This window comes from Aspergillus affinis, assembly GCF_023601865.1.
Source record: "Aspergillus affinis strain CMG 70 chromosome Unknown NODE_72_length_178902_cov_89_458247, whole genome shotgun sequence".
Lineage (NCBI taxonomy): Eukaryota > Fungi > Ascomycota > Eurotiomycetes > Eurotiales > Aspergillaceae > Aspergillus > Aspergillus affinis.
This window is the reverse complement of record NW_026515853.1, coordinates 42,051-55,432: the sequence shown is the minus strand read 5'-3', so window position 1 is coordinate 55,432 and position 13,382 is coordinate 42,051. Positions and strand designations below refer to the sequence as shown.

The window sequence follows — 13,382 nt, the reverse complement described above, 5'->3', positions numbered from 1 at the left end:
TATCCCCCGCATGATCGGAATCAGATTTCCGGTCTGGTGAGTTCGGAATTCGTCGCATTCAAAAAGCAACGAATGGCTGTCAATCTATAATAACGATTTTCATTCCATGGCGCATTGGCTATAGATTGAATTCCGAACTCATGCAGGTCCTATCGCAACCAGATCTCTACCATCCGTAAACTCAAGACACCGAGGTTGAAATCACCACTACATTCCAAATTGGTATTATTAAGCTCAAACATAAAATCAAACGCTTTTATTACTCAGTCTCGCAAAAATCAACCCTGATCTTCGTCCATGCCATCACGAGTTCTCTTACCGCCCTTGTGTCGGAATTTCGACCCCCGGCCCTTCTCATCCATATCCCGCATTTCGATGGCCGCCGATCGCTGCGCCTCGCCCACCCGCTCCGCAAACACCATCGCCTCGTCCTTGGCGATCTTATGCTCGTCCAACTTCTTGTTGAGCGCCTTCTCGGTCCGCATCCACGTCTCGATGTCATACTGCGTGACGAAGGAGATGGCAATACCGCTGCGACCCGCACGGGCCGTTCGCCCGACACGGTGAATATACGACTGGCTGTCCGAAGGAAGGTCGTAGTTCAAGACGAAGTCGACGGAGGGGATATCGAGACCACGAGCGGCGACGTCGGTGGCGATGAGCAGGTTACGGGCCTTGGCTTTGAACTTGGTGATGGAGGCCATTCGGGAGCTCTGCGACAATTGTCCGTGGATGGGGATACTTCCGTACCCGAGGTTCCGGAGCATGAGCGTCACCCGTTGGGTTTCGTGGATGGTACGCGTGAAAATGACGCCCGTTTGCCCGGCCCACTCGTTGAGGAGATACACCAGGTAAATGTCCTTGTACTTGTGCGGGAGGAACACGTAGCGCTGGATCAACGTGGAGACGGTCTGGTATTTGGACGAGATCGACAACCGCACAGGGTTGACCAGCGAGGCTCGCTGCAGGGACTCCACCTTGCTTGACATAGTCGCGGAGAAGAGGTAGGTCTTGCGGTTCTGCTTGGGAAGAATCTTCAAGATCTTGTCGAGCAGGGGTCCGAAGTCCATGTCCAGCAGACGATCCGCCTCATCCAGCACCAGGAACTTCAGCTGTCGGAGCGAGAATCCCTTCGTGTTTTCCATGTGGTCCAGCAACCGACCCGGAGTCGCGACGATAACATGCGGTTTCTTTCCCAGCGCGATAGACTGCGAAACCATATCCACACCACCGATCAAGAGCGTGCAGCGGACCGAGATCAACGATCCCAGGGCCTCGACGACCTGCGAGATCTGCTGCGCCAGTTCACGAGTCGGCGCCAGGATCAGCGAGTGTAGGGATTGGGGCGTTTCCATCAGGTTCTGGAGGATCGGGAGGACGAAGGCGGCCGTCTTTCCACTACCGGTTTCTGCTAATCCGATCAGATCACGGCCTTGTAGGGCGATCGGGATGGCCTGCGCCTGGATCTTCGTGGGCGCCTTGTAGCCGAGTTCCGTGCAGGCGTCACATAGCTGCTCGATAACACCGAGTTCTTTAAAACTCTTCGCGGGTTCTTCTTCGGCGATTTCTTGCTCGGTTTGCTCCGTGGATTGTTCGGGTTCGGGGGACGGCGAGGGAGAGGTGGAAGGAGCTTTCTTGCTCGCGGGCTCGCGGTTCAATTTCCGCTGTTTGGTGATTTGTGTCATTTTGACCAAGGACGGCCTAGCCTCGAATTGAAAGGTCGAGGTTGTGGATGAAGGAGGTTGACAGCGTTCGAATTTGAAAGTCCTGGAGAAAATCGCAACGCCGCGGAGATAAAAAAAAAATCTCCTGATAAGGAAAAGTTGCACTGATAGGACGGGTCACGTGGGTCTCTGCTTAGTCAATGTTCTGTATCTGGAACGGCAACGCGAGCACCTTTTGACTTGAGCTTTTTTTTATCTGCTAGGATATGACAGTGGCTTAATATTTGCGCAGGGGTTGGGTCTCTACTTCTCATAACCTAAGGTATGCAGTGGTTTAGACATGTCCTCGTCTTATCTTACCTACCTGTGTGAATCATTGCGAGATATATTTCCGCGGTACAACCACAGGTGTCGGACTTCGAAGCAAACCAACAGGCAGGGGAAGCTATATTTCGCTGCTGCCTATCCGGAGCTGAAAGGAAGGTGTGGACATACAAGTGAATTCAATTCCAATTATCAATAACAAAACGAATGTTGAAGCGTGAATGACTATCACGTGCCGTGGCTCTACTCACGATAAGGCACCAAGGCATTAATTGCCATTCCGTGTGAGGTTAGACCTTTAGTGTAGACCGCAAGGGGAAGGAGATCGGCTTCAACAACCAAAACAAACATTTCTCCAAAATACTTCAGTAGGATTAAAACTATCGCAGTCATTCCAAATTCAACAACTAAGAAAAAGAATCTACAAGAGATATCCCCCTAATTAACAACTCAGTCTGCCCAGCCAGTGACAATTCACAAAGATAATCCCTTCATCCAAAGATAAAATCCACAATCAATTCTATGACTAGATTAGGCCCACATGGCTCTGAACTTGTCATTGAACTCAGCCTGAAGCAACCTGAACCCCTTCAGAACTTTCAACAGTCGCTGCTCCTCAAGGACCCCATTTTGTGAGTGTGAGTCACCCGTCCCAGAATTCGGTACCGAGCTACCGGACGGGCTATTCGAAGAATGAAAGCCTTGTTCTAGGTTATCGGAAGTTTCTTCGTCACTGAGTTCATCGTCCCAGCTCTCAGGGATTTTCGACTTTGTAGGTTTGATCGGAGCAGAGTTCCCAGACGCGTTGGCAGATCGGCCTCTCCCATGAGTCATCTGCTGATGACTCGACGACGAGTTCTCGGGTGTCAGATTACCCGCCTCGATATCTTCGCTGTCAAGTTCGTCATCATATGCATCCCCGCATCCTCGTGTGTCCAAAATATCTGGATCGGTGTTCGGCGCCAGCTTGAAGAAGTTCTCAAAGCTCGTCACAATAGTTGCCAAGACGAGCGAGAAATCATTCAAAACGAACCAGATATCGCCTTTGCGAACCATGTTCCCATGTTCGAGCGCGTGCACGTTCCCATGTCTGAAGAAGTCGTAGAGGTAGGCGTTTAGTGGCGCATGACTGTCCTCGGGATCGATGGGCACATATGGCACGATGGATTGCTCGAGCCAGACGCCGCCGCGGACCATTTTACAAAGCTCAGAGATGCTGGACCAGGTGTCGCGGTGGCCAGAGAGGGCAACGAACGAGGAGTTTACAAGAGTCGGAGGGAGAACTGGTAGAGAGGGGCAAAGGTCAGCGGGGGATCTGTCTCCGCCCTGTTTGAGGCCTGTCAGAGGAAGTGTGCAATCTGGGTCTTTGATATGCTGCTTGATGAATGTGGTCACGTATGTTGTGTAGATATCCAAGGTAGACTTGTTGTGAGCTCGGATGGCCTTGGCCGCTGCCTTAGGCAAGTTCGGAAGAAAAACAACTGACGGCAAGTGCTTGCCATCAGATTTATGGTGTTCGATTGTCTTTCGAGGAAGGTAGCGTCGACCGAAGATATGTGCCATCACAAGCATCAATGTGCGCGTGACAACTTCAGGGCTGTGGTGGACATCTTCACAGAGCTCATGGAAATATCCCCTGCTCAAGAGAGCGTGAAATGCGAAGCTCGAATTCTCGGTATAGTAAAGATGGGATATCGTGCCTGCGAAGTTCAATGGCGAGCCACTCCGGTCGAGCAGTTGGTTTCGTCGCAGGTATTCTATCGAAAAGCGAAGATGGTGTAGAACCGTATGCTTTGCTTCTGGGCCGCTGAGGTAGATTCTGGGAGACGATAAAATTGAATTGACCGCCTGAACGGCAAATGAAGAATGGCCAGACTCCGTGAGTAGGATCAGAAGACGCAGAACTAAGCTAGTCGTGACAGGAAAGTGACCGTTGAGGTCGGGGAGCTTGGAGCTCAGCAGTCGACAGACTTTGGGATACGAGATACCTTGGAAAACAACATTTCCGAGAAAGTCGAAGCCACGGCGACCGGCTCGACCAGCAGCTTGACGAAATCCAAGCGCAGTCAGGAAGACCGAGTCACCAGTGAAAACCACCGTTTTACACGGCATATTGATTCCCAAAGCTAATGTTCCGGTCGCGATGACCACGCGGAGATAGCCCTTCCTGAACAGGATCTCGCACATCTGGCGGTATTTGCGATTCATTCCCGAATGATGAACTCCAATTCCACGCTTCAAGCCATCAATGAGCCACTCAGGGATAGATCGCCTTCGCATCTCTTTGACATATGCGTCGAACTTTGATCGTGAAAGGCATTTCATATCTGCTAGATGAAAGCCAGCAACCGGCTCATCAGGATCGAACGACTCGTACAGACTTGACTCTCCTGACGCAGCTTCTTGCAACCTCTCCATTTTTGACATAGGCTCATCCTCGTCTTTACTAGACTTCTTACTCTTTTTGGTCTTGGTTTTGGTCTTGGTTTTGACCCGTTTGTCTTCAGCTTTCTTCCACGCCTCCCACCCGGCTATCTTCTTTTTCCAAGTGGGACTCGAAAGCTTCCAGCGCTTTTCTGCTTCTTGTAGCTCGGCGAGAAGGTGCTCACATAGTTTCTCGCACTGACTCCGATCGTAGTTAAACAGAATTGCTGGAAGGGCGCCTTGTTCATGTACGGAACAGATGAGTGGAAGGGTAGTATCAAGAAGACTACTTGCTCTCACAGTGCGAACAGTATCCGATCCTGGACCTTCTGTCGAGGAGACTTGCAGCGGTGGCTGAATTCTGTTATGTAAATTTCCTGACAGCTCGCTCAACACGTTATCAAACGGCGACTTCGGATCCTTCATCCAGCTGCTCAAGGCGGATTTCAGATGAGCCTCCCACCGAATCACATCGGATTTCACTATGATCTTCGGTAAGGCATTCGCAGGGTTGAGATCGGATTCAACCGGAAACCCATCGGTCTTGTGTTTCTCCATAAGTCTCCACAACTCTAAACAGTCGTGTGGCTCAAGTGTCAGATCATCGGGTATTCCTCTGGACCTATCAATCAAACTTGCGACAGGATGCATAAAAGTCATATTGGGGCTATCATCAAGTCCAAGTGAGGCCAGCTGAGTGGGGGCCGATAGGCCATTGAACGCAAATTCAACTGGAGGATTGTAAACATATTTTCTCAAATCGGAATAGCGAGTCTTGTGTTGAATCATCTTGAGTTCATTCCCATTGGCCTCTTGAGTGAGGGTTAGCCAGTTGCTGAAAGCCTGCGGGTTGCCAACTGTCGCAGATAATGCGATGATGGGACAAGGTGCGAGGAGAAGGAGCTGTTCCCAGACGACTCCATCTTGGGCTTGACCAATGGAGTGGATTTCATCGAAAATGATCCGCCGGACTCGTGATGACCATGACTCGGCATTTGAAGGCGCCAGAAGCATGATCTGCAAAATGTGCGGCACAGTTATCAGAATCTGACAGCCCGCGCTGTTGTTGATGCGGTAGTCACGGGTATGAATTGCCCAAACAGACTTTCCGGCGTCGTGAGAAAATTTCTTCGAGAATCGAGCCTGTACCTCAGCAGCAATCTGGTTTACGAGAGCTTTTGTGGGAGCGACGTAGACGAGAATACCGTCGTCACTTTCTTCGAGAATCTGCTTCATTGCATAGAATCTGCAAAATAAGAGCTGATTAGCCTTTGCTGTTTGAGAATCTTCACTGTTGAAAAGGACATAATGACTTACGATATGAACGTTTTCCCAGCACTAGTGGGTGCCACAACAAACAGGCTCTTCTTCGCATCAATCTGGTCAAGAATCTCCCGCTGCCATTGGTCTGGCTCGAAATCATGCACGCGAGGATCTGGCGCAGATCCCATGCTACGGTCCAAATAGGGACCAGCATGGGTTAGCTGAAAATCAATCGGGGAGAACTCAATACTTAAATTTGTCTTCGAAGAAGAGAGCGACACAAATGAGAAAGAAAGGGGTCTTTTGCCTTCACATGGAACACTGATGGCTGGGAGATTCAACGTCCTGATGGTATCGTTGACACACTTTGCGATGTTTTCGGTGACAACTTGCTTTTTCTGAATTTGAAGGATTGTATGCCAAATGAGCGCCGCTATGTGCAGAGAATTGGCTTTCCGATTAGATTTGCACTCGTCTAGCCAGAGACGAATCAAAATGTCCATGAGATAGACTAGAATCTCTGGTTCGACAACTTCTCGGCGGTCGTTTAATAGACCTTTCAGGTATTGATTCACTTGTATGTAGCGCTTGATGTGATTAGCCTCGTTCTGAAATGTATTGACCATGTTCTTCCAAGCATTCAGGTATGCCTCATGGTTCTCAGCCCGCTTGGATCGCTGACGAGCTTCAGCCTGAGCCCTAACATTCGAAGTTCCTGGTTTCGATTTGTTCGATGGCTGTGCAGCACCTTGCTTTGCCGGGACTTGCTTCTTGGGGAGGCTCGATGGAGTTGTTCTAACAGGCTTGCCATCCCTATTTGATGCAGACTTTACAAAGACGGACTCTGGCTCCAATGTCCCACCTCTGGGATTTGTCAGACTGGCAGCGTAATCTCGGATCTCGGCCATGAACCGTTGATCGCGGCGATTAAGGAAACTAAGTTGCCTTATCGTCAAAGGAATTTTGATCTTGTTGTTAAGGGGTCTTTTGTGATTGTGCCAATGGGTCAATTCCTGGAATGTTCTTGACATACCCGAACCGAGCTCTCTATCGGATGACTCCTCAACAGTAATTGATATGGGGGCAAGGTGGTAGCTCACGACGGGGTTGCTGAACGGGAGAACAGTGGATAGACTATTCAGGCTTGTCTCCAGGGTTTCCATCGATTGACTTTGACTTGTATTGTTGCCGTGAATGGAGTTCGAGAATTGCGTACGTTCGTGACCGACTGCAAAGGTCTCGGCTGACGGCTCCCATTGCAGGTCAACACCACATATGCCCTTTACAAAAGATGCAAGTTGGCTAAATCTATTGAGGATCGAGGAACTCAGGTGAAGATACCCATCGCCATGTGCCAGTAAGTCAAAAATCTGAAGAAAGAGCCTTCCATCCAGCATGTCAGCTACATTACAAGGCGATATGGCTTTCCTGACACTGCCTTGCCAGTGTCGCGAGGTTATGACATGGTACAGAATGTTCACAAAGCGAACAAGGAATGAGGAGCCTCGGTTCGAGCTCACTGCGTTAGTAGATCTCTCGTGTAGTCGGCATTCAGACATAACGACAACATGCAGCACCACCGCTCGAGCGGGAAGAATGTCGTCTTCGCCTGAGTACCCAGACCTGAACATGGTACCGATTGTAAGTAGCATGGCCATCTCTCGTTTGCTTAAACGAAGACCAGCTTCGACCATGATAGTTATAAGATCGGGCAAGATCTCATCAACGGTATTAGGAGGCCCAGTATTGGAATTCGATGATGTGGAGCCCGTGGATTGCCTGGTGTCCGCTGCGGAGTCATCTTCAAAATTCTCCAAATCATCCTCAGAAGTGCCGAAGATGTTCTTTGCGGCTCGTGCTGAGCCCTCCAAGATCGTTGCCATGACCTGGGATTGTTAGTACAGGTCAAGTAAACAGAGTGAGAGTCCTACCTTTGTGTCTCGGCACTCGAGCATGCTTATCAACGCTACGTTGTATCCGTTGGAGACAAACCAGTGGATCATCTCGCGGAACAGAATGCTGGTACTCCACACCTCTGACGAGTGGCTAGCGATGATCGGGTCAGATATGGAGCTATCGTCACTGTCATCTTCGTCCAAGATCGCGTCCTTAACATCTTCATCGGCTTTCACTCCTTCATCAAGAAGTCCAAGTCGAGAGAACGCTCCATCGTGACACATCAGAAAATAGACACCGACGGAAGCAAGATACGTCTTGAAATTTGAAGAGTCGAACGTGTCAAACGAGTGCACCTGGATGGAAGACGCTGAATCTGTTAGATGCCGGCTCAGATGCTGAAAGATAGCTTCGCGCGCGACCAGATACTTTTGTTTTGAATCTGCAGTTGCATGGGGAGGTACACAGGCTCGAGCATGCCTGGCAAAGAAGATGATATGGAAGTTGCATTTTCGCTGATGAAGTTGGGCAAGAAACCTCTCCACCAGATACGTCGCATGGAGGAGTTGGAACCCGGTAGAAAAGTCAAGCTTGTCGTCTGAGAGACAGTGCAGCAGCAGAGAGTCACCTTCGATGATGAATAGCTCGTCTCCGGCGTAGTCGCCGACCAAATCGAGCGTGCGAGAGTAGAGACCATTGAACCTGACAGGATGCAATAGTTAATATCCAGACGGACGACTCGTCAAAGAAGAACAAAGATAGTACGTACCATTTGAGAAGTTCTTGGTGATGAGACATGTTGATTTGATGGATCACAAGAAAACGGGAAGGAGGAGGGATGAAATTTCTTCAATGCAAATGATGGAAAGGTTTTGGGAATATGGTAGGAAAGGAAAGAGAGTGGAAATGGAGGGGAGATGTTGTCTGCTGTTTTGGTCGTTTGCAGGGGGGGCAACCAGCCCAGGGACCTGTCACGCTTTCTGCTGGAGCCTCGCGTTTGTCCGCGTAACAAATTGTATATACTGCCTCTTTCATGTTTATCGTCATGCTTCCCAACAGTTCACCAAATCAATCATGCACTTCCGACATCGTAACCTCCATCATATCATCCACGCCGCCTCGTAACTAGCCAGAGATACCAGCCGTGTCTGAAACAAAGGCTGAGACAAAAACAAGTCAGACCGCAGCATCTACAAACTTCGCCGCCCTCCGCGCCGCGTCCTCCGCCTCCTTCGCAAACCCAACCAACATCCCCGCTCCGAATGTATCATGCGGCGCATTCAAAATCTCGACCATTTCAACCTTCGTGCCTCGATTCTCCATGCCTCGCGCAAACTGCATATGGTCTTCATAAAAAAGCTCCGCCGTGCCTGTTTGCACGAAGACCGGAGTCGGAGAGTAGAACTCGTTTCTGAGCGGAGAGATATACGCGAACTTGTCCCCGGGAAGGGTCAGGTTGAACTGGCTCCGGTTGTTCTGGCTTTGCTTATGTTCGTCTTCCCATTCCTCAGGAATAAATCGCTGACGACCTCACGCGACCAAGTTCGCGAAGAGGTAGTCCATGTCGCGACGGGGATGGGATGCGGCCTTGTCCACTGCAGCGGGTCAGATCGACCCAGGGGCTCCAGAGGAGGGCGGCACGAGGGAGTGACAGAGCCTTCTCAGACGACCGGGCAGCGTTGAGATAGTGTAACATGGCGAGAACGAGATTCCCACTGGCCGACTCTCCGGAGAGAATGATCTGGTCGGTGGGTACGCGGAGCTCGTGCAGCGCTTAAGCGTAAGCCGTGATGCCGTCCTGCAGGGCGGCGGGGAACGAGGCGTTCTCGGCGACGGAGAGCCGGCAATGGGGCTGCAGGACGGGGCAGGAAAGCGCCTTGCTAAGAACCACAGGGCCCCAGACGCTTTCCATTTGGCGTGCGCCACCGAGCACGTAGGCACCGCCATGAAAGTGGATTACGATGCGGGCGGGTGGGGAGGAAAACGACGGCAGTGGAATCGACGGTGCGATGTACCAGATGGCGCCCACGGGGAGAGGGTGTATTTGGTCATTGGAGAGGAGAATATTGCGGTACAGAAATGAAGGGGTTGATGGTTGAATAACGGCGAAGCGATCGCCCTCGCTACCAGGAAGGAGGGTCTTGCGGGTATGAAAGTCCACAGCGGTCGCGTATCGCTACCAGAGCGAAAATTCCTTGGTGCCTACGGCCTGGTGGTAGGTCCATTGAGGGTTGGGGCGAGTTGATTGGGGAATGTAATAGAGGGAAATGGCCACGAGGCGTGCGGGGAGCGAAACAAGCGTGTAAATGGTATAGAGGACGGTCTTGACAGAAGGCTTGTTTGAAGGGACTAATTCGTAGGTAGGTCAAGTGGTCAGCAGCTTGAAAAGTGATTAATATATTCCTGTTCCCTAGGACACCACTTCACAAGAAAAATCTCCTCACACAGACGACTTACATTATAAGAAAAGGATTAGACCGACAGGGAATCGATCTAGAGAAACAAAGAGATGTCAACCCTAGTTAGTTCACGAATCGGTCCCTGTGGCTCATAATAACGTGACTCGTCTGATTTGGCTAAACATAGGTATCGCTCCTTATCCCCGAGACAGATAAACGCGCTCAACTGTGTAAAAGATACCGTCACTTAATTATTCCGTATAATCAGTAGTCTCTCATTAGTATTTTTTACAATAATAGCTTCTACCTATCGCTTTTTTCTACACGCTTCTCATCTACGCGCAACAATGCCTCACATCACCATATTGATAAACACATGCTAAACCTCAAACTTTAAAGATCTCCCAACAGACAATAGAATCGTTGAATTTTTAGACTAAAAAGTAATGCAACATATATCCTGTATCACATGGACCATTCCCAATGCGGACTCGAGAGGACTGCCAAGGGGACGGTGAGGGTGATCAACGAGGAGGTAGCGTGAATAAATGGAGCCAGTGAATCAGGCAATTGCGGTACGTGAGTGATTTGGGATGTCTTCTGGGGGTCTGATGTTATCCCGGATCGCTTATGCTAGAGAATTGCGTGAATCTATCAACATAATGTTGTCGGTTCAACGCTGGGGTGAGCGAGGGCCACCAAACGGTCAAGCACTTTGCGTTTTCAAGGATGGTCAGGGCCTTTTTTCCCTGCTAGCGCGCGCTAGTACATCGCCCCCGCCTCTTCCACTCTGCCCTGATCAGTGTAGAGATGCCCAAGATTATAGATAGTACTTAGCGTGGATGTATGATATGGACCTAGGACCTTTTCCTTTCCTAACAGTGCTCGCAGATACCATTCTTCTGCCTCAAGTGTTTTACCCTGTTCAGAGTATTCCGATGTTGTTGATTGATTGCAGGATGTAAAAATGATCGAGACCTAAAGCCTCCTCAAAACCCACTAATGCGGGCTGGTACATCGCCTCTGTCTCTTTCAATTTGCCTTGCTTGAAGTAGAGAGCTCCAATATTGTTGACAGTTTCCAGGGTAGAAATATGATGCTGACCTAGGCCTTTTTCTTTGCCTACCAATGCTCGCTGGTACATCTCATCTGCCTTCTCAAGCTTCCCTTGATCGGAGTAGAGAAGACCGAGATTGTAGACCGTTTCCAGAGTAGACATGTGATCTGGACCTAGAGCTTCCCTAGAGCCTGCTAGAGCACGCTGGTACATTTCCTCTGCCTTGTCCAACTTGCGCTGTTTATAGTAGAGAAGGCCGACATTGTGGACTGTCGGGATATATTCCACAGTCAGAACAGATTAGCGGTAACTTACCGCTAGCGACTGACACATCACATCCCTTGCTCGGTGTACGTACGCATTCTTGCGTGAGGCTACGGCTCCGGTGTTGTAACCGCCGAGTATTCGCGTACGGATAAAAGGGGGATCTTGGGACCTGACCTGGGAACATCGATCGAGCGATCTATCTATCTATCTACAATCTATACTTTCGCTTCAGAAACAGCCTGTACATAGTGCCTAGCTAGTGATACCAACAATAACATAGTAATTTAAATTATGTGCTGTGTGGTGGAAAAGAAGAATAAAGTATTGTGAAGGGCTAAAGCGAGACTCAATTCAATCTAGCTAGGCCACAGATTGATTACCAAACACGTAAAGAAAACAGGGGCTTCCGCAGCGAGTCGTGGTGAAACAAGCCTGGGACGAAAACATCCTATAGTAGGCTAACCAAAGCATGCACTTACATATTATTATTCCACTAGTATGAGTGCGGTCCAACAATAAGTGATATTTTTTTCATGGTATAACTTATACAATGCCAAAAGGTTGAGCTTTCTTCGCCGATCAAACACCTTTCCGGGGTTGGACATACTCCATGAAAGGATCAATACCTGCAGCCTCACCCTCAAGAATGCCATCATTTGCGTTTTTGGTGAGCTCCTGCATTCTGTATACGGATATAGGTCCTCGGATTGAGAAATGAGGTCTTGATCAATCAGAGGGAAGAGGAAAGAGGAGAGAGGAGAGAGCTCACGTTCACATAGTCGGTAGGGCTGGCGCCAGCAATATCAAGCTCAGTGATGGCAATCTCCTTCGTTCCCGCACTTGCTAGAGCATTAAGAGCTGTGAGAGACTGTAAGCTAGTACTTTATTGAAAAGAAGCAGGAAGCTAATTATCCCGAAACTGCAGCACCGGCACCGGCATTTAACCTTTGACGAGTGAGTAATCATACACGGCGAACCACTATGCTAGGTGTCTTACCGATCCCATCAATTGGAACACCGGAAGCAATCCACTTCTTGACATATTTGACCATACCCTTCACTTTAGAATGGGAGGCGGAATCCAGGCTTTGTAAGATCAGAATTAAACAAGAAAAAATAAATAAAAATGGGAATGGGCTGTAGCCCACCTGTAGTCATTGATGTAGAGCTTTGCATTTGGGCCGATAGCACGAGCTATTTCGAAAGCGACTCGTACGAAGTCCTCGCCGATAACATTATAGAATATACTGTTGCGTAGGGAACCGTCATCGTTGAATATTTCATTCACAACATCCTGAGATCGATCAGTAATGTGGCTGTATAGAAAAGAATATAATTTACCCAGGCGTAGATTTTGCCCTTATAACGGTTCATGGCTGTGGTGATGTGGTTCTTCATGAAATTTACCAGAGTGGTCTTGTCTGAAATGGAAGAGACCCAGGATGGAAGCTGGGAGTGCCACACTTAATGGGTTTAGTGTTTTATTATTTTATTTTTATTTATATTTATATTTTTTATTTTTTGTTATTATTATTGTGATATGTTTGAACCCTTAGGCTCCGAGAACTTACCAAGAGTATGGCCACGAATCAATTTCCCATTTGACTGAGCAAAATTGATCTAGATTTTGTAAGGATCGGGCAAAGAAGCGGTTGCCTTGGTAAAGGCCAGTTGGATACATACCAGATAGTCCGACCCGGTGAAGGAGAACTGTCCTTTGTTTTCTATTTCGCAAATAAGCTTTTGATACAATAGTATCCCATAGACACTTGTACTCACGCTCAGTAGCATCCCACTTCATCCTGTTCTCAGGTGTTAGTTGACCGAAATCGGCTTTGATGATTGCCGGGGTCTTTGCATTCTTGTTCAAGGTGTACTGGTCACCAATATTTCCAAAATGTTTCTTCCCGTGTGTCTTGAATTTGGCATCAATGCTCACAGATGCCTGTTGGGGCTCAACAGGTCCGGAAAGCACTTGGCCAGCGAAAAGATAGCCAGGGCAGCTGCCTTGATTTGAACCATACTGAGAAATGTGTTGGCTTTCTAACGGATAATGGAAATGAGGGTAGCAGAAGAAAGATACCATCT

The 13,382-nt window shown here is 49.0% G+C and overlaps 4 protein-coding genes across 4 annotated transcripts; all 4 read right to left on the bottom strand.

The window, feature by feature from the left end:
* Positions 1–278: 278 nt before the first annotated feature.
* rrp3 (RNA-dependent ATPase RRP3) lies at positions 279–1,685 on the bottom strand (the record flags this gene model as incomplete). Its single annotated transcript, XM_053102314.1, has 1 exon — positions 279–1,685. One exon carries the CDS (start codon positions 1,683–1,685, stop codon positions 279–281), a length of 1,407 nt encoding a protein of 468 aa, XP_052954174.1.
* An 834-nt stretch (positions 1,686–2,519) lies between these two features.
* On the bottom strand, positions 2,520–8,369 carry KD926_009826 (putative DEAD/DEAH box helicase; the record flags this gene model as incomplete). The annotated part of the gene is made up of 4 exons (XM_053102313.1): positions 2,520–5,658; positions 5,730–7,561; positions 7,607–8,273; positions 8,341–8,369. 4 exons carry the CDS (start codon positions 8,367–8,369, stop codon positions 2,520–2,522), a joined length of 5,667 nt encoding a protein of 1,888 aa, XP_052954173.1.
* Positions 8,370–8,747: 378 nt separating this feature from the next.
* On the bottom strand, positions 8,748–9,267 carry KD926_009825 (alpha beta hydrolase fold-3 domain containing protein; the record flags this gene model as incomplete). Its single annotated transcript, XM_053102312.1, has 2 exons — positions 8,748–9,047; positions 9,106–9,267. 2 exons carry the CDS (start codon positions 9,265–9,267, stop codon positions 8,748–8,750), a joined length of 462 nt encoding a protein of 153 aa, XP_052954172.1.
* Positions 9,268–9,345: 78 nt separating this feature from the next.
* On the bottom strand, positions 9,346–13,380 carry KD926_009824 (uncharacterized protein; the record flags this gene model as incomplete). Its single annotated transcript, XM_053102311.1, has 11 exons — positions 9,346–9,747; positions 10,971–11,296; positions 11,343–11,401; positions 11,902–11,969; positions 12,064–12,152; positions 12,292–12,380; positions 12,443–12,588; positions 12,636–12,715; positions 12,866–12,914; positions 12,978–13,018; positions 13,074–13,380. 11 exons carry the CDS (start codon positions 13,378–13,380, stop codon positions 9,346–9,348), a joined length of 1,656 nt encoding a protein of 551 aa, XP_052954171.1.
* Between the last annotated feature and the right edge of the window lie 2 nt (positions 13,381–13,382).